The sequence below is a fragment of the Pholcus phalangioides genome, unplaced genomic scaffold, assembly GCF_987345545.1.
Source record: "Pholcus phalangioides strain wild (caught in Gottingen) unplaced genomic scaffold, Ppha-v1.0 ptg000008l_1, whole genome shotgun sequence".
NCBI classification, from domain to species: Eukaryota; Metazoa; Arthropoda; class Arachnida; order Araneae; family Pholcidae; genus Pholcus; species Pholcus phalangioides.
Window position 1 is genome coordinate 46,462,135 of NW_028301601.1, and position 21,178 is coordinate 46,483,312.

The 21,178-nt window shown below is 34.7% G+C and overlaps 1 protein-coding gene across 1 annotated transcript in view; it reads right to left on the reverse strand.

Annotated features, from left to right (window-relative positions):
- Nucleotides 1-3,186: 3,186 nt before the first annotated feature.
- Nucleotides 3,187-21,178, reverse strand: part of LOC149084409 (glycogen phosphorylase-like) — a 30,225-nt gene continuing 12,233 nt past the window's right edge. The window contains exons 6-20 of the mRNA XM_089234805.1: nt 21,082-21,164; nt 20,801-20,944; nt 19,470-19,562; nt 19,062-19,208; nt 18,228-18,391; nt 17,838-17,952; nt 17,307-17,408; nt 14,683-14,889; nt 12,532-12,753; nt 11,274-11,401; nt 10,229-10,363; nt 8,151-8,217; nt 6,896-7,060; nt 5,536-5,586; nt 3,187-3,481 (exon numbers count right to left, since the gene is read on the reverse strand). Of these exons, the coding sequence (XP_089090931.1) occupies nt 6,908-7,060; nt 8,151-8,217; nt 10,229-10,363; nt 11,274-11,401; nt 12,532-12,753; nt 14,683-14,889; nt 17,307-17,408; nt 17,838-17,952; nt 18,228-18,391; nt 19,062-19,208; nt 19,470-19,562; nt 20,801-20,944; nt 21,082-21,164 (1,760 nt within the window). The 3' untranslated portion in view covers nt 3,187-3,481; nt 5,536-5,586; nt 6,896-6,907. The remainder of the gene's footprint in view (nt 3,482-5,535; nt 5,587-6,895; nt 7,061-8,150; nt 8,218-10,228; nt 10,364-11,273; nt 11,402-12,531; nt 12,754-14,682; nt 14,890-17,306; nt 17,409-17,837; nt 17,953-18,227; nt 18,392-19,061; nt 19,209-19,469; nt 19,563-20,800; nt 20,945-21,081; nt 21,165-21,178) is intronic.

Here is a 21,178-nt window from a genome sequence, read left to right on the forward strand (position 1 = left end):
TTGTTTTGTTCCCTTTTTCTTGTCTTTTGAGGGAAATAACAAAAGTTGTCCCTAACCATTGATATAAGTTATCAGGGCCATTCGAGTATTACGTAAGCAGATTTTCAGCCATTTTTGACCCCCCCCCCCCATCAAAATTTCGTCAGCTGCTTCGAATATTTCATATCTTCAAAAAGGGGTGGTTGATGGCATAAGCAACCTTCAAACCCCCCTTCCCCCCCCCCTTGTCATCAAAAGTCAGCAGATCCGAAACCCCCCCCCCTCGATGCTGACGTAATATTTGAATGACCCCTAACGAAAAAGAGGATGCAACTGACAAGGAAAGGGTCCCAAGATGTCATCCTCAAAAAATGAAAAAAATTTAAATACACGCATCTCACCTAGAAATTAGCAGCGGAGTGCAATTATTAAAGTCACAAAAAATTAAAATGACAACACTTGGCTACTCATCGCCTCTCGCACACTTCTTGGCGATACATATATATTTATAAAAAATTTCTTTTTCACTGTTTTTACACTCTAGAGCCGCCCCTATATATACGGATAGTATTTTTATGAACACTCTTAACACACTAGCTCTTTTTCTTTGCTGTACGTAGAACCCCTTTATACGTATATGCAGGGCCGTCTTAAGAGCATCATGGGCCCCCGGGCCAAGTGATTTTTCTGAGGCCCTACTAGGCAAATTCTCGAACATTTCAAAAAGATCTCATTTTTGTGAGGCCCCTCTTCTCTTGAGGCCCCCGGGCCGTGCCCGGGTGGGCCCATGCCTTAAGACGGCACTGCGTATATGAAGGTGTCTTAGCTGTACCTAAGGCGAGTAGATAAGGATTATTATAGTGGCTATAGCTGTACCTAATCTGTTGTTTGAATGACGTCACTCTAGGGTTGTGGGATTTTCAAATTCATTTTTGGCCTCCACATTGGTGTTCAGAATATTAATATTTAGATTTTTATTTTGAGTGATGACTCGTACTAATATTCCGCTGAATTTTTTTATATTTCTGTGCACATTTAAATGAGTAGAATTGGTGGTTACTTTTTGTCAAAACTTTTCGTCACCTTGGGACCCTTTGCTTGTGAGTACGATATCGTGGGATCGTGAAAATTCCGTGCTTTTAGGCACCATATGTGACCCTCGGAACTTTTTGAAAGGAATACATAATTACGAATATGATGAAAAATGCCTTAATGCAAGAAATGGTTTCAGAATTTATTTAAAAAAAAAGAGGGAAATAATTTCTCAAGAAAAAGTGAAATTGTTTCATAATTTATGAAAATTCATATAACCAATGAAAAAGATATATTTATGAATTTCAGGAGAATTATTACCTTCAAAATTACTGAAAGAGAACGAAATAATTTCGTAATTCATAAAAATTCATAAATATTGGGAGAAATAATTTCAGAATTGAAATAATTTGAGAATAAATGTAATCTCAAATCCAGAATCTTGAAAAAAATATTTCAAGAATTTTAAGAAATAATTTCAGAATTGATGAAAATTAATATTCAATAAAAATTTACATGATTTCACAATTAAAAATTTATATTTCATGAAAAATTGGTAATTTTGAAACATGAAATTTTCATTAATTTAAGGGCTCGTGTTTGACTCGCGGCCCTGAACATGAAATAATACACAAAGTCTTATTATGAATATAAATTCCATATTGCAATTGTAAATACAGTATGTTGGCTCACATTCTACATGGAAGTCTTAAATTTGGCCTGCAATACCAGATATTTTATACCTGCTGTATACTAAATAGATCTTCACAATTTGTGTGAAGATATACAAGGTGTCCATAGTTAAATAGCCCTATTTCAAAGCCACCTACAACCGAAACCAATCATCAGAAAACTATAGTCATCCCCAGAATTTCACAAACAAACGGGAATTCCCTTCAGCAGGAAAAAAAGTTCCAAATATCACCACCAGAGGGAGTTTTATTAATAAATTACACATTTAGCCACAATTTTTATTACAGCAAAACATGTTCTACCATGATGGCCATCATTTTTAGCTACCATTTGAAATCGCAAGATGGCATGCTCCACAGTTGAGTAAAGTACAAGATTGGAAAAGTTGAGCATGCTCGTGTCATGAAACGCTATCTTTAAGGTCAGGTAAAGTTCTTAGGTTGCCACAACTTACCAGATGTTTCAAATGCCCCCAAAGCCAAAAATCGTATGGATTGAGGTATGATAATTGCTGACCGATAAAAAAAAAAATTTGCAGAACATGTTAACATTCTAACACACCCTGAAATGGGTGAAGATCAATCTTGCATAAAGATTCTGTGTGCAAGGCACTGGGAAAACGTGCTTTTGCAGAGCCGCAACAATTTTATTCTCTAACAGTAATGCACATTGTTGCCCGGTGATCAAGCAGCATGTCATTAGACTTGTCTGACTTAACTCTTCGAAGTAGTATGGGCCCCATTGCAAGTACATTGAAAACAAAGTCTCTGCAAATGTTTCTATGTTTCATAACAGCTGATGCGAGGTTAAAAAAATATTTACATGTATATACAACAGGTTTCAAAGTAATACGCCCTCCGGTGGCGATATTTGGGACTGATTTTTCTTTTTTTACTAAAAAAAAATTTTCACCCTTTAAGTCGTTCACAAAGTTGCAATTAGTTCACAATTTTCTGATTACTGGTTTCGGCTGTAGGTGTAACTTTGAAATAGGGTTCTTTGGTTATGGATACCCTGCATTTAGCATAAAATATATTTGCATTTTGTATCCAAGAGATAGAAATCCTATAAAAAGCAAGATCAAGAGGGTATTGCCCACTTTTTTTTTCTTATTTTTTGTCATATAGTCGTGTTTTTTGTGAAAATGATCTTTTGTGGGAAGGGAAATATTTTTCGAAAATAAATAATACGCACAGTTCCATGATTGGGGATTGGGTAGACATATCACTTTCTGTGGCATAACTGAAGCAACAATATGATGTTAGATATTTTATTAGACGAGCTAAATATAGAGATCTATAGCTGTTACATACTGTGTAGTTTAGAAATGATTTGCTAAATTCATAAAATTTCAAAATTAAACAACCTGTATAAGAAAATTTCTTACTGATAAAAAAAAACAGAAGGTAGAAGATTAATTATATGAATATTTCTAAAAAAATTCATATGAATTGAAATTTATCAAATAATTACACAAATACAGTAAAATAATGACTTTTTTTAAATATCGGCAAGCATTTTTGAACAACAAATTTCTAACGCTTCAACAATCGTACTTCTATGAAGCTCACGGTAAAATACAACAGTGAAAATGCTATGCAAGATATTTGGATAATAATTTAACACACATTTTTACACTTCCTCCACATAAGGAATTGACGTGATCTTTCTTTCAGTCTCTCTCCGAGAAACTTCATAAAGGAAATGGATTCATTCTAACAGACCTCTTGGTGCACAGTTTGCAGAGTCGATACAAAGCATAAAATTTTTTTAACAACTGGAACACAAAAAACAAAAACACATTAAAAAATAGTTTTAAGAAATATGTTATTTTACATTTGATTTGTTTTTATACCACTCATAATTTTTCTGCAATGCACCAATTCAATAGAAATTTTCCAGAGGAATGTTTACTATTCACAAGCACAGTTACTAGTAGCGCTTCCTTCTGGCCAAACCCAGGGTCCTTAATCTATGGGTCGCAATCTAAATTGCGTCACAGGAACTTTCAAGATAGGTCATTGAAATACATTAACAGCTAGGGATTCTTGAACTATTGGTTACAACCCAAACTTGATTCACAGGGCTTCCGAGATGGGTTGTACAAATCCACTTACAGTCCTGTTATAAATGTAGTTATTGTGTCACTGGTTTCCCTAATTTCAAAAAAACAGTCCCATGGGTCGCAAAGCTGATCACGTTGCTGATTTTGGGTCGTGGCTGAAAGGGGTTAAGAACCCTTAGGTTAGCCTAATACAATGAGACCTTGATATAACGATAACCTGAAAACCAAAAAATGACTGTTGTAGAAGAATAATAGTTATATCCTACAGGCAACATTATCACCATATGTGCCACCAAATTCACGCTTTTTGTTGACTCATTTCTAAATCGGCATTAATACCACCAGAAAATGCGCTTTTAAATATTGATACATCGCAAAAAAAATTACGATTGATAAAATTCAGTCAGACGCATTGTTTCGGTATAAAAATGATTTACTACATTACACTTTTGTGTATTGCAAAGAAAGTAGCTATAACTTCAACATTGTCAGTGATCATGTGGTGTGTAACACCAATGTTATTAGATACATGCCCACTCCCGGTCAGATTTTTCACGAGCCCCTTTACAATGAATTTATGTGAAATAACAAAAAAAAAGGAACTGCCATGGACCTCCAGGCAGGAGCCCTGTCATTTCTACACATGTGGGACCATGATTAGATGCCCTTAGAAGAATAAAAACAAGCGACAAAGTTAAAGTTGTATTCCAGGCAATTTTAAACAAAATATGAAAAAATATTGTTGCAGGGAGTTTCAAAATATTTTCAAAACCATCATTATAGAACAATTTATAATAATAAATTATGTTGGTGTATTGAGAGGAGCTTAATACTGAACTAAAGACAATTCCAAACAAGATTTAAGAAAATATATCATTCTAGACGGATTTATCATTATATAGAGCAGGGGGGTGCACAGCTATTTGAGTCCACAGGCCAGATATGTGGTATTTCTACCACTCGTGGGCCAGAAACTTGTATATAAAGAGTAATCATTACCCTTTTCTTACAGGCCGTCCCGCAGATTTTGGCCATCAACTTTTTTCAATAAAATGTTCCGTTTTTTTTCCCCCATTATTAACAAGGCTTAGTTGAATTTTTGAAATCAAGAAAATTATTTTTATGGCAAAAATTATATTATGATATAATAATATATTAATTATATATATTAATTTAATAATAATAATAATAATAATAATATTAACTCCATATAATTATAATCAAATAAGAGCATATCTAACTCAAATATTTATCAAATATATTTTTTGGTGAATTTTAGTTGGAGATATTTCAGTAATTTTATCAATAGGTGGCAATTTTACTTGCTTTGACAATTTTTTGGCTGTAACTGACAACTTCACATGCCTTTGACATATTTTTTGTTTGTAATTGGCTACTTTACTTGCATTTGACAATTTTTTTTACTACAAATGGAAACTTCACTTCAACAATTTTTTTTTGGTTGTCTCTAGCAACTTTACTTGCATTTGACAATTTTTTCTGAGATATCCCATATTTTCCAGAAAGAAATATGGTCAATCTAGATAATTATCATGTTGGATGTGCTGATAATTTTCTACTGCAACTTGTTGGCCGGATTGAACCTTTTGATGAGTCAGAGGTGGTGCACCCCCCCTAATATGGAGTATCGTTGTAGAGAGATTTCACTAACTTTTATTCCTAGTCTTTTAGTTTTTATGTATGTATGAATATTTTAAAATGAAATATCACCATAAAACTTTCATTCAACTGACTCAAGTCTTTACCTTATTAAGCACACATGGAAAAATATCTTTGGCTTTATGATTCACCACCAGCTAAAAAAAAGAAAGAACAACTTCAATTAAATTACAACTTTTCTTTGTCAAAAATAAGCTAAAAAAGCATTTTAAATGCATGTATACTTGGGACTAAATACCAAATCCTACTTTCAATCGCTTTTTTTTCATCCAAAACTCTTTGTTTCTAAAAAAGTTAATTCAGTCAAGTTTGCATCAGAATTTTCATGTGTATCACCCAGAAAACCTGCACATCCCCATAGAGGTATTCACTTTATCTTTTCTAGAATGTTTTAGCTATTATGGACAATAAGTAGGTGCTCTTAACATCTATATTTTTCAACTGTGTAATCAATTGGGCATCGTTACAGACTCTTATCATGAAGATCTATATTCAAACCCCTTTGTTCGCACAATAGTGGTTGGCTGAAGTTGGTTTCGTGCTATTTTCCAGCTTCTGAGCATGAAAGAGAATATTCTGCAGAGAGCAGGCAGACATCAAAACAAAAATTCAGGCATCTGCTACTTTCACTTCTAACACTAAATATTAATGGCAGCACCTCTAAAATGTAAAACATGTATAATTCTATCCACAAAAATGCATTGAGGGCCACACAAATACATGCCCAACACATTTTAGCATGCACCAATTAGTTATTTGTCTGAGGAATGTTTAAAACAGTGTATGTAAGTAGTAATAGCAGCATCTATTCAACAGAACCTCATCATAACAGCTGTCGTTTATAACAGACAGTTAAAAAAATTTGTAATAATATATAAAGGGTGCTTATTTTTATCTGATGAGTTCTGCATTTCCAAGCAAGTGATTAAACATTGATGATTGTGCTTTTTGCACAAACATGGATGCGCTGCTGCATGACTCCTACCATTCGCCAGCGAGAAAAAATAAAGATCAATGTGTACACATCTTTTTTGATTCAGCCTCGATGTTGAAGGCTGTTTTATATATGATATATAATAAATACTTTTATAGCTAACTACTGTATTTTCATTGATAAAGAATTTATTGAATTATACCCCCCCCCCCATAAGAACTATTTGTTATAAACCAGACTTTAGTTAAAACCGACATTTAGCCCCTATTAGTGTGTTACGATGGCGTTCTACTGTATTTTGATTTACCTGTGGTGGGTGCTGCACAAGACTTTCTCTCAATGTTAAAGCAAGCTACTTTTTATACGTGCCTCGAGAAAAAAAAAACTAACTTAACAAGATATTGCAATTAGTATATATTGAATGGGATTCAAATTCATATATTTTTTTATGATTCCAAATTAGTTTTTTGTGATATATCAATGTCCAAATAGTATCATGAGAGGTTTCTTGCCTTCCAAGATCATCATTCCCTTGCTTCATGAGGAGCAGGTAATTTTTCCCAGCTTGGTTCTACGCCCCATATTTCTCTGGCATATTCAGCAATCGTCCTGTCGCTTGAAAATTTACCAGATGATGCGATGTTCATGATGGCCATTTTTGTCCATTCTTCAATGTTCTAGAGAGAGAAAGAATGGATCAATGAATATAAATATGAACTGAGATTAACCATAACAGGTCAGAGCCTAGTGAGGTGTCCAACAAAAACCTCTAAAAACTTAAATAAATAAAAAGCTATGAATGTATATTACACCTTTGTACATAAAGGTATAAAACCAAATGCATGCATAACTATAACATAGCTTACAAGTTTGGAGAATGAGAATTATACAGATTTTTGCACCAATCCAAATTCTGTACAGGGATTTTTGAAAAGCAAAGTAGGGATAAAAGAAAGTAAAATCATAATAATGTGTGGTGCTAGCCATTGCCAATCAATTCTAAACTACTTGTCATTATTCAAATCAGATCACACAAAAAAAAAATTTACCATTGGCCAAAAAAAAAGATACGACATAATGGTTGCATGGACAGGTTGCATAGGAAAGTCTCTTTACACTGGAATAACTCATTAAAATTTTAAAAAAAAACTTTCATACGTATACAACCTTGCAATATGAATGACATCTTCCGTCAACACGTTATTTGTATACTTTTTCCAATTAGCAGTATGCTCCTAGGACCAACAGTGAGTAATTGCAGGATAAATAGACTTCTCTGTGCACTCTGTACGGCTGGCATCTTCAGCCCGTTGCTCAAAAGCACAATGGTACTTCCTGAAGTACCTAGAGTGTGTGATGCTTGTGTCAGATTTTGTGACACAAGCACTTGGTCAATGTTGCAATTAAAATAACTTGTAAAAATTGCACTCAAGGTTTGAAATCATCCTGATTTCATGCATTCGTATGTTAAACTTGCCATAAGGGTTCTCTTCTTTTGATGATGGGTACAGGCAGTGCTTGTGACTGGAAAAAGGTTGAAGATCTCTGCTGTATGGTCATAACAGATATCAACTATGAAGATATTTATAGTTATTAATGTTATTATCCAAGTTGTAGAAATTCTTTTCCTCACAAAAATATTTTGCCAGACTGATGCAATGGCAACAACTCAAATAACCTTGTGAGGTGATTTTGGAGGTGGGGAAACAAAAGTAAATCTTTTTCCAGGTAAATTCTTCAGGAATAATTTATGTTTTCTATACTTACTGAAAACAAGTCACTAACTCGTTCTTGACACTTTATATATCCATCATAATCAGCAAATACGAAAAACCTGAGAAGAGAAAATAATTGAGTCAAAATATAGAACTATAAAAAAGCTGCCAGCTCATGACAGATAAATGCAAGAAGAATTTTGAGTATCGTTTATAGAAAATAGATAATTGAGCAAATCAAAAAATATCTGATGAATCAATAAGAATATTGATAAAGCATTTGGCGAACATTTGAGCATGTCTCTCCACCCTTTAGCGCCTATTAAAAAGTGACTCAAGAACTGGTGTGCTGTTTTTTTTGTTAAGTACATATTTTCAGGCTTGTGGAGAGGTATATATAGGGCTTTTATCTACTTGGATTGTTCTTAGCATCTGGAATTGTTGCAGGTTTTAAGTAGCTGAAATTTTTACATTGAAAGCGCTTCAACCAAGATTGCTTTCAACAAGTTAATGCTTATAGCCAAGAGATTGATTTACCACATTCTTTACTTTTAACACATCAAATGTGTTCATATAATCTTGCAGGGTAACCAGCAACCTGGAAAGCCAGGGAAACATGCAAATATTTGATAAATATGTGGGAAAATATAGTGAAGGGAAAAAAAACTAAAAAACTTGGCAGGTAAATATGTTCAATTATATTTTTTTCTACAAGAGCTTTGGTGGGGGAATTTTGAAGAAATGATCAAACAGATTTTGCGGGAACACTGTCTCATTCTTATAAATCTCTTCATCTATCCTATGTAACCCAGAGGCAAATTTTGTAAGTTCGTTTGATTATCCTATATTTTATGGTACAGGCAAATTTTTCCATATTATCCCGTCTTGGAAGGGACAATCATTCCTATTTCACCCCCCTCCCCCACCACCTATGGATCTGTGCCTAGCAAAGGCAAACATGATCTGCTATGAATGGACCAGAGGCAGGCATCTTCAGCTGTGATGAGCCATGGCAGATTTCAACTGCGAAAGAAGCTGGACAGGCATCTTCAGCTGTAAATGAAGTGGAAGCAGACATATTCGGCTGTGAATAGAGTGGAGGCAGGCATCTTCAGCTGCAGATGAAGCTAAGGCAGGCATCTTCAGCTGCAGATGAAGCTAAGGCAGACATCTTCAGTTGCAGATGAAGCAAAGGCAGACATCTTCAGTTGCAGATGAAGCAAAGGCAGACATCTTCAGTTGCAGATGAAGCAAAGGCAGACATCTTCAGTTGCAGATGAAGCAAAGGCAGACATCTTCAGTTGCAGATGAAGCAAAGGCAGACATCTTCAGTTGCAGATGAAGCAAAGGCAGACATCTTCAGTTGCAGATGAAACAAAGGCAGACATCTTCAGTTGCAGATGAAGCAAAGGCAGACATCTTCAGTTGCAGAAGCAAAGGCAGACATCTTCAGTTGCAGATGAAGCAAAGGCAGACATCTTCAGTTGCAGATGAAGCAAAGGCAGACATCTTCAGTTGCAGATGAAGCAAAGGCAGACATCTTCAGTTGCAGATGAAGCAAAGGCAGACATCTTCAGTTGCAGATGAAGCAAAGGCAGACATCTTCAACTGTGAATGGAGCTGAGGCAGGCAGATTCAGAGCGATGTGTCAGGGAAGCGACTTATTGTGTAGGTATTTTGGATCATCCCATATTTTACGGGACAGAAAAACTCCCATATTATTTGGCTCTTGATAGGGGCGATTGTCTTCATTTCCCTCCCCCTAGATCCATGCTTGCTCAGAGGGCAAAATCTATACAAAAATTTTAACTTCGTGCCCCCCCCCCAAAATATTTTGTACATAATTATCAATAGGCTACTCATTATAATTCTGTCTCTCTCCGATCTCTTTACTAACTAGAAGTGCTACCTAGACACTGGCTAAGATGTTACCAAGATGGGCAGGTAAAGCCACAGCAGGCCAGAAATAATGTTATCTAACTTGTTTTCCCATATATTTTTATGTGTATGGCTCACTTCCTCTATTTGTCCCATTAAATGTGTTTCTAGTTCTGATCTGAGATTTTCCTTCAAAAAATGAATGTAATGACTATGCAACAAAAATATATGTAATATGGTGGCTATAAATACCTGTCATGATTTAAAAGAATGTTCGTTAAGTCTTTGAAAGTGTCTGGATGGTTTGGAGTGAAAAAACCGCCACTAATTTGGTCAATTGCTTGCTTCAATTCACTGTTGCGATTGTAATAATCCCAGGCATTATACCTAGAAAAATAAAGAAACAGTGAATGTAACATTTATAACTTTTGTTTTAAAATCCCCTCATGAAATTTAAAAAAAACAAAACATACAAAACTAATAAAATACGTCATTTCATATATTATCATAGAAAATGGCAGGCTGAAGAAAAGAGGTAAATTCACCAAGTTTATTTAGCATACAAATTTCAACATCTTTACAGTTTCACTATTGAGAGTTACATAGAAAAGGTTTACAAGCAAGAACAAAAGGGTAGAGCAGAGCTGTTAGAGAAAATGGTGCACTGGCATTATATGATTCAATTGAAATGTGCTTTTAGTCTTAAAAAACTATATGTAGGGAATGCAAAGCTGCAGTGTTTTTACTATAATTTTTTCTCTGCCCTATTTTTTGTAGGTACAACTTATACAGGTTAATTCCCCTTGCCGCATTTTACTGGCGAGCCATTATCCTAGAGGCATACTTCCAATTAGAAAAAGTATCCAAATAGCATGTATAACTCAGACACATCATTCCTGTTGCATAGTTATTATAATAAAAATGTTAACTTTTTTCTATACAGACACTATGCTCAAAATCCCAATTAGAAAGTTGTTGAACTTTCTAATTGGGTTTTAAGCACAGGATGTCCATATAAAAAACATTTTTTTAAAGTTTAATATCTATACAACCCATTGCAACATGAATGGCGTATCAGAGTTCTACACGTTATTTCGATAATTTTCCTAATTGGAAGTATGCCTCTAGAATCAACAGTTTGCCAGTAAACTGTGGCAAGGGGAATCAAGTAATCAACCTGTATAAGCTCAAACATTACAGTGGCTAATTTGAAGTATAGTAACTTCAAATTTCGTAATAATAACGTATTAAAAAAACACTGCAAATACATGCATAGCTGAAAGACAGAAAAATATACCCTCTGCGTTTCAACTCCTCGACTTCATCTACCGTCATACCGAAAATGAAAATATTTTCAGCACCCATTTCTTCTTTCATCTCTATGTTAGCTCCATCAAGGGTACCAATAGTGAGAGCTCCGTTTAGCTGGAACAAAAATTCAATAATTTTGGTAAAAATATAATTGATCAAAATAATTCATTAGCATTCATTATCTAGAGCTTTATTAACCAACATCGGTGATAATTATTTTCTACAGTGGTCAGAAAATTATAGCTAAAGTCTGAGATTATCTTGTAATTTAAATTAGGGCTTAAAGGCTTTGTAAGTGCAAATAAGCAACAATGATACATTACGTCAGGGTTCTTCAACATAAGGCCCACATGCTCTGCTTGACCATATATGCATTTCATACACATTCTCCTCTGCAGAATTTCCTACAACAAATCAGTACATGCAGGAATGTGTTGTTTATGTATGTGTGGCTTTCCATCCCCATATTGTATGGTGAAAGTTGTTTCTTTTAGCGAGTTCTATCATCTCTCAGCTCTAACCAGCAGTTCAGTTACACCCTGTATATGCTGTCATAGTTGTTCTTGTTTCATGCTGTTGCCATTTGTGTTGCACATTTTAAATTGAGCATGATAAATATTTGAATTTTCATGTGTTAGTCCACAGACTACTTGTAAGCTGTCAAACCATTTGAAACATGTTTCGTATACCTTGGCGAGCTGTGGGGCGTTATATAAGATTTCAATTTACCTTACACACTCCCCCCCCCCCTGTGATCTCATAGGTTGATGATGCACGCCTGCATTCAGGAAATGTTTGGAAAGATTGTGACACATCAAAACTAATGTTACAGAGTCACTCATTAGGTAAGACATCCTTGTATACTGATTGGATTGGCAATAAGAATACTCTCATGTTATACAGTAGAACCTCAACAGGCATGTGGCCAGCCAAACCAAGAGAAATCGATCATTATGCTGGTACAGAGCAACTTACGACAGATAAGGAAATCAGTTAAACTAGAGATTTGTGTGAAAATATTTTTGTATACTTTTATAATTACTATTATGCATTAGTTTTATTTGTTTGTAAATAGATTTAACTGGGATTGACAGACTTTCACATTTTCAAGGATCATAAATTGGGAATCTTGTTATCCAAGTTGGTGCTCCTGAACCTCCACCCCTTACTTAGTTAGCCCAGACTCTCACATTATTAATTTTATGTGCCGATTAAGTTTTTCTAGAGCTGAAAGTAAAATATACCATAAATTTCATGTTTCCAGTGCCGGATGCTTCTGTCCCCGCAGTGGAGATTTGTTCACTCAAATCAGCAGCTGGTATAATCTTTTCTGCCAGTGTAACTCGATAGTTCGAGAGGAAAATTACTTTTAGTTTATCACCAACTGCAGGATCATTGTTCACAACATTTCCGACGGCACAAACAAGTTTGATGATCTGTTTTGCAGTGTGATATCCAGGAGCAGCCTATGGGAAATATCAAATTGTGAAAATAGTCAAATAAAATATGCAATGCAGCATATTTTCAATAATAATTAACAATGATGAATGATAGCGTCTATATATAGCAAAAACCCTATATAACGATAATTGCCTGTATACAGTGATCTCTCACGTATGCACTAGTGCAAATGAACAAAGAAAGATGATGCATAAGTGAGAGGAGTATTATTAAATAGCATTATTTACTGAGAGTCTTTTCTTTGACCAGGAGGAGTGCAGAAAATCATCTTATAACTACAAGAAATATATAAGAGAGATCTCTGCACTGATATTACAGGGTTCGTAGCAAAATCTGCTTGATCATTTCCCTGACCAAAACGTCAGAAGACTAGGAGTGTGATCCAGACACACACCAGGGCTTGACAAATAAAAAATAAGATGCCAGCCAAATATCTTAGCCCGAGCGGCATGATAGTAAGATGCTCATCTACTACCATGATGGTTGCCATCACGGTTCCAGGTTCAAACCTGAGGGAGGATATAGAAAAGATATTTTCCCTAACAAACTTGAGGCTGCTACCGATAGATAACGTCTTAATTTCCAACCCATCTCATTAATGGCAGTAAATTGCAATATAGCAACATGGCCAGAGTTGGTGTTTGATGAAGTAGTAACCAAATATCTCAGAAGCCAAGCATGCTTTTTATCAAGAGAAATAATCTTAAAATGTTTTACTTTCAAAAAACTTGACTACCCCTTTCCATATAAAAAACACATACTAATACAAATACAAGGCCACAACAGGCAAAATGCCCAATGAGGTAGCCGAGACACTACTTAATGTGATCACATGACTCAAGGTTTTTGATGATAATAATCAATTGATAACTATACCCAAAAAGCCCCGTTTGCAAGTGTGATGTGTATGGTAAACAGGTATTGGCAAAATGGGACAACTGTCATAACTGGTTGCAAAACACTCAATCATTCCTTTTTTTTATTTTATTTTAAAAAACAGAACTTTTTCCTTTAAGCTAAAATCCTGCATTTTTTTCACTCAGCCATTATGAGGCATTAGAATGGAGCTGTCAAATGCAGGGGTTCTCAACCCGTGCTCCATGTGCACTTTCCAAGAGCTCCGTACTCCGTAGTCACTCTAGGACAATAAAATACATCAATAAATTATTAGATGAATAAGTAACAGAAAGGAGCCTACAGGGCTCTGCCATAAAAATTATACACTAAAAAGTCAAAAAAGATGGTTGAAAACCATTGGTGTAATCACAAATTATACTTTTTTTAATGCACAATGATTTTCATGGATCCCTTAACCCTTCCGGAAAAAGGAACTTGAATCTGGTCAAAGAAACTAATCAAGAACTGAAAGAAAGCATTTTTTTTTCATTGTACATTTGCCTTTACTTTAGGAAGGCCATTGTGAAAGCAGCTCTACACGTACATGGATCACTGTGAATACTACAAACAACCGATTATGGAAATGTTTGTCAACAGGGAGGTGTTGACAAACATAGTTGTTGTTAACATAGGAGTAAGGGGGAGAGAAAACCTAGCATCCTACAGTCTTGCAGACTGATAATGATAACTATGGGAAAAGGGATTTTTTCAACTAGAAAAACATCATAAATTGAATTTCCGATAACAATAAATAAATTTTTCCCCATGTTATGGTATTGGTTTGTACCGTTCTTTGCAAAAGTGATAACAATACTGGAATGACAACATTATCTGTGATTTTAATAAGTGGTATCAACTGTATCACAAAATCAGAAAATTTCATATCATTTTTAGACTCTAATTCAGCAATTGCATGAAAATTCAAGGCACCAATACAGACTTTATAGTCATCTGGTATTTGTCAAGCCCTGGTCTAGATTTTTCGTACTGTTTGCAACAAGAATCCAAAAAAACGAATGTTTTATAAGATATATTACCTTTCCTCCAATCATGATGGTTCGTGGAACAAATGGAGCATTTGGGTTCCTTTTGATCCTGTTATACAGGGTGATAATATGTAAGCAATTTAATAACTGCCTTTTATATTCATGAATTCTCTTAACTTGGATGTCAAACATAGATGCTGCGTTAACATTCACACCATACTCTTTTGTCAAGTATGCGGCTACCTTCAGTTTGTTTTCCTATGTAAAAGAAAGTAGTTCATGTTAGTTAAAAACAATCGTTACAAAAATAAAGATTGTGTATAATGGATAGTTTTTTGGTATGCTTTTTCCAGGATTCATGAATGGTCATACATACATGATTGACACTTGATCATTTCATGCATAATCCAGATACAGTAATACTCCGATTTAACTCACTCTGCATAAGTCATCTCATCCGAAATTTTCTTTTATTCAATTCAATGCACTTTGAGCAAAATTCAAAAGGCTTTTAACATCATGTTTTTAGAAGATAAATGTTTCTCCGCAAGAGTGACATCAAAGACAAATAGGTAAAGAAGAATAATAGAATGACCTTATTTTACAGGACATTCCTGTTTAGCCGGAATTTTCAGTGAAGCTTAATTGAATTTGTAATATTAATTCAAATACCATTATGATAACCATGACTACTTCTACTAAACTGTACATGCACCTCGTACACATTCCTCTACAGAATTTCTAACTAATTGGTACATGCCAGAATGTATGTTCTGACTGTACAGAGTGATCCAGAAAAAGTGGGGGAAACTTTGAGAGGTGACAGTACACAGTAATACAAACAATTGTTATCAAAGAATGCATGGTCTAACATGAAACATAAACGTGCTAGCGCATTTCAAAACGGCCTCTCTGCAAACGTTAAAATGACATTCCTCTTGAAATTCATCAGGAGGAAAAAGAACACCATGCATGCAAATGTAACCTGTGGAAGAGGAAGAAAAAAATGTATGTGCAAATCTGCGTCAGTGAATAAAAGGCGTGGCCTCAGTATTAATAAAGTGCATAACCTCCACAGGGCTATCACCCTCAAAGTTTTTCCCCATCTTTTCTGAATCACTCTGTATGTGGTCCTAATGTGTTTATGTTGTCAGAATTGTGATTTCTTTGTGTTCTTGCTGGTGTTGCCACTTGTATTCCCATGCAGAATTTCTAACAAATCAGCACATGCCAGAACATAGTATTGTGTGCCTGTGAATGCATGGCCCTAACGTGTTTCTGTTGTCAGAGCTGTGCTAGTCAAATTCTTGCTGGCACTGCCATCTGTCTCCCATATTTTGAAGTAAAGATGGTAAATGCTTGCATTTTCATGTTATGTAAATATTGTGTTTTAGGTCTACCTACTCTCTGCAGAGACTTGTTTTAAATGGGAGACCGGCTTGCATTCATGCCTTGAAGTTGGAAAACCACAAAACATTCTTTGTGTTCTTGCTGGTGTTGCCACTTGTATTCCCATGCAGAATTTCTAACAAATCAGCACATGCCAGAACATAGTATTGTGTGCCTGTGAATGCATGTGTATGCATGGCCCTAACGTGTTTCTGTTGAGCTAGTCAAATTCTTGCTGGCACTGCCATCTGTCTCCCATATTTTGAAGTAAAGATGAACCACCATAACCACCACTATATGTCAATGGGGTTAGAACTTGTATTCTCACGTTGAGAGTCCAGCAGGATATTTACACAACCATACAGCAGCTGATAGTTATATAGACTGAATGAATGCCAGGGTCTCTGCCACTGGACTTATCCCATTGCCGAGATCTCTTCCAGCCCAGCTTCGTGGCAGAGTCTGGAACAAAGTGAGTGCACCTAACAGTCTGAGTGTGTAGCTAGTTTTGTGCTTGATATTTCAGTGCTGCCATCTATACTTCAAATTGTGAGTGAAATGTAATGATTGAATATTTGTAACGTTGTAGGCTTGTTGCTCTCTGTGGCAAGACTTTTTAACGGGGAGATCGGGTCACATTTGCACCTTGAAGCTGGGAACCACAGAAAACCAACTTCAGCCGACCACCACTGTGGTGCCGGTGGGGTTCGAACCGGATCCCTGTGATGCGAGTCCGTCACTATGACCACTCGACCACCACAGCGGCTAGTTATATAGACTAAATACTGATATTCATGTTACATATTTTTCACGTGTTAAACTTTTTTTCCCCCATAAAATACATTTTGCAATGTAAAGGGCTACATGAATTCATGCCCAGAATACAATTTCTAGTAAATTTCACCCTTAATCCTTAATTTTTATGGATTTGGCTTTCCTCTCTTGGGGAGAATTGGTGATGCCATTGCTAAATACATATGGTCATTAGACTTTACAAGAAGCTTAACTACCTTAGTATTTTAACAATATATTAGTGGGAACATTTTTCCTTGACTTACATTTTTTACTTACATCCTTAGTCTTAAAATGAACTACTGATGTAAGTCATCTGTAGTTTCACTATTCTGTAACATTCAGAACAGTGATATTGCAACATGCACAAACATGTAAGTCAGGCTATCGCTGTACATCTAAACAAGTAAATCTTTATGAAATTGAACTTATAGATGAACTGGAGAAATGTATGTAGTACCATATACAAAGAAATTTGGATCAGTTTGACTCACTTGCTTTATCTTGCTGATACTTCTAATAAAGGATGGATCATTTGCCCACTTGGTTAGCTGTCTCAGATCTTCAAGATGCGTGATCCATCTTTCACCAATTTTCTGAAATTGTACAATCGCATGCATCATTGTAGTAATCAATTTTGTCAATAAATGTTGTTCACTGCATTCAAATTATAGCTGAAAAAATGGGTTATTGAAAAATGTTTTATCAATAACATTAAATGATAAAATTTATATTTAACAATGATTGAAATAAAATCTTCAGATGCTTTCTCTGAAAAATATATTTGATATATTATAATACATAACGAGCTATAAGGAGATTGTTATAAGCTGTAACGAGAAGATCAAAACAGTCAAAATGATGGCTTGGCATTTTCAATGTTGTTTATATTGCCAGGAAATTTATGTAAATTTATTGTGACTCATGTAAGGGTATCCCTTTAGTTTAAAAAGTGTTCATGTTTTGTACTGTTAATATTCTGCAGTGTTGTTTAATACATTAATCAAAATGAGTATAAATATTACTTCAACAATGACTTCGGCTAGGCCAGGATTACACAATAGAAGCCATCTCCTAGGAGTTATTCCATTAGTTTTGTTCTGAAATTTCTCTGGATTCATTTCATAAAAGTCTTTGAAGCTATAAAAAAAATTGAGAATTAATTAATTTGCTTAGGAACACAATATAATAAAAATGCAGGTAAAATAATTAATGGCGCAATGTTTTTATGTAAAGAAAAATATTGAATATTCCAGAATGTTGTAAGGTTGGTTTAAGGAAAAAAAATGGGCAAACACAATACGTCAAATGAAAAAGATCACCAGTTGGATTTGACTATAAGGCACCCTATCATCAAAGGAGGGCCATCAAAGGTTTATTCAATTATTGGTTGTTAATTATTTTCCTATACTTACATATCATGCTTAATAATTTCTGAATGGATTGCTGCAACACCATTAACTGCATGAGATCCAACAATTGCCAGATGTGCCATGTTAATTCGTTTTTCACCACTTTCTTCAACAAGTGACATTCGTCTAAGCCTGTCGACATCCCCAGGATACTTAGCCGAGACCGTCTAAAAATATAAGTAAAAAATATTTAATTAAGTTTTATCATATGAAATATTAGATCCAAAACTGGGTAAATATATTCATATGATTTAAACACTCATGTAGAGGCGTGTATAGAAATGGGACAGATATAATATAAATTTACTCATCCTTCCCAAATTTGATATGCAAGAATGTTAAATCAAACATTAAAATATCATAGTCCATTAAATATTATAGTCCATATTAAAATATTAATATAGTCCAAGCAAATATTTATATATTTAATATTTTACTGGTTTTTTTAAAGTTTTCAAGTTGTTCGTCATAATACCTCTGTCCTCTCTCTATGGGAAAGCCTTTGATTAGAGTGTGAAAAATAAAATATACATAGGAAATAAATGTAAATTACAATGAAATCACATGAGGAGGCATAGAGGACACATGCCTCACAAGCCGATCAATAATTTAAATTATTTTTGTAAAAAAAATTAAAATCTTGAAAAAAAAAAATCCTTTATCAATTTTAAATTGATTCAGAAAGTTAGTGACTCAAACTTTCACTGGAATAGATTCCTTGTGATCTCCACTCCCAAAAGCTTCTCCATATCTCTGCAATGAATGAATGAATTTAAAAAAAATTCTAAATCAATAGACACATTTAAAAACTTTGAAACACTTGTACTTTGAACTTACTTGTAAAAATCTCATGTTGATATCATATATAATTTGTAGATGTCGAGGCAGAATATGTTCTAACATAGTAACAGGCCATCTTTCCAATGCTTCTGGCAACACTGTATGATTAGTATAGGCGCATGTTTTGATAGTGATATCCCAAGCCTAGAAAACAGAACAAAATTTGTTTTAAAACATTTTTTTTCCCCGTAGACCAAACAGGGCCGGATCTTGAATCCTTCAAACTAAGTGGCTGTAGAAGACGCCAACTGAAAGAGGCAGACTTTTTAGGGTGTCAACTGAAGAGGAGCAATTTTTTCTTTACCACCAACATATCATTTGCTTACTCTTGAAAAATGTCCAGAACGGGCCTTGAGACTAAAACAAAATATGATTTGAAATTACAAATAAATCAACAAAACTCACTTTTTCCATAGGAACACCTTCAACATCAACCAAAATTCTAATGAGTTCAGGGATAGCCAAAGCTGGATGAGTATCATTCAACTGGATGGCAACCTATGAATGGGAAAAAAAATCTCCTGGTTTTATTTCATGTAAAATGCAATGATATATTTTTTATTTAAAAAACAAAACATACATGCAAAGATAATTCAAGAGCCAATAAGAAAGGCTCCAACTGGGTGCATACCTTAATCATTGCAACCTATACACGCCGGTACAAACAGGGAAGTTATTTTATGAATCTGAATACGTAAATTATCCTGAATATTAGTATACTATTTACAGTGGAACTTGGTTCATCAGCAGAATTTGTTCTGTGAATTCTCGTAATCCTTCATAACTTAAGATGCAAGCATCAGCTTTTTAGTTGCGATCACGTGATACTGGACAGATAATGTGAATGCACAAAGCCTCATATAGACTAGTGATGAGCCTGTGTATCTGTTAATTTCAAACATATAATCACACTAGCTATAACGACCAACACTGACAGGTTTTCCCTATATACTGGGAGCATTAAAGAGGTGACAAAGTATCGTAAAGGAGTAAGCATGTCTGAAATGCATTTGGCAACTACAGTAACCTTTAAGCATTCCAAAAGTCATTCTTGAGACCTATGAACCATTGTTACCCGATTGATTTTTGCCTATTTCTGGTATTTTCCCAGCTCTGATGAACTTTTAAAGTAGGCTATCATTCACGTCGAGACCTGCTGGGCATACATGCAAAATTTGGCAAAGATCTGTCTTAAATTTTAGATTTCTATAAAGAACATACACAGACAGAAAACTTATTTTATATTTATAGATATGATTTTACATAATAACTTTTTCAGAGCAAAATATTTCTTGTAATTCTTTCATACAAATACAATGCCACAACAAGCAAAATGCCCAATGAGGTGGCTGAGAAAAAAAATATATATATATGCTTCAATTAACATAACAATGATCAGCGTCACAACTGGGGGAAGCAAGTGGGTTTAGTGCTGGACTAGAGAGGTCACAAATTTAGCAACTCTTCAACATTACAAGAGCCGCCAAAATGTGTGCTTGCCCTGGCTAACCAAGCATCTAGTTGCAGCCCTGACAATGATAGAGCATGGATCTCCAATATAGTTCAATTCAATATTTTACCATGCCTTTGATGGAAGGAATATTTCGACATATTATTGGCAAAATCTGTTTTAAAGAAATTAAGTGCAATCAAGAGTGATTATTTCCAGCTCACATACTTGAACCATTAGGTCTCTGGTTAAACATAATAACAAAAATATTCAGGGATGAACTTACTTTTTCAGGAAATGTTTCAAAAGAGGTTCTCACAGGATCACGGCAACCAAACTTGGAGGACTTGAAACGACGGATTATATCTTGAAGAGTAGCAGCGACCATGAAATATTCTTGTTTGAGCCTAAGTTCTTTGCCTTCAAAAAACTAAAATTTGGATGATAAAAAAAAACAGATAAAAGAAAGCATAACAAAAAACAATAAGAAATAAAACTCGTGTAAAAAATGTAAATGTTTCAAATACAATCATAAACAAGGAAATCTAGAAGTTGAAAATATCTTACATTGTCATTTGGATACAACACTCTTGATATATTTTCAGCATAATTTCTGTCTAAAACTGCTTGAATGTAATCACCATCGTTGACTGAGAGAAAAGTA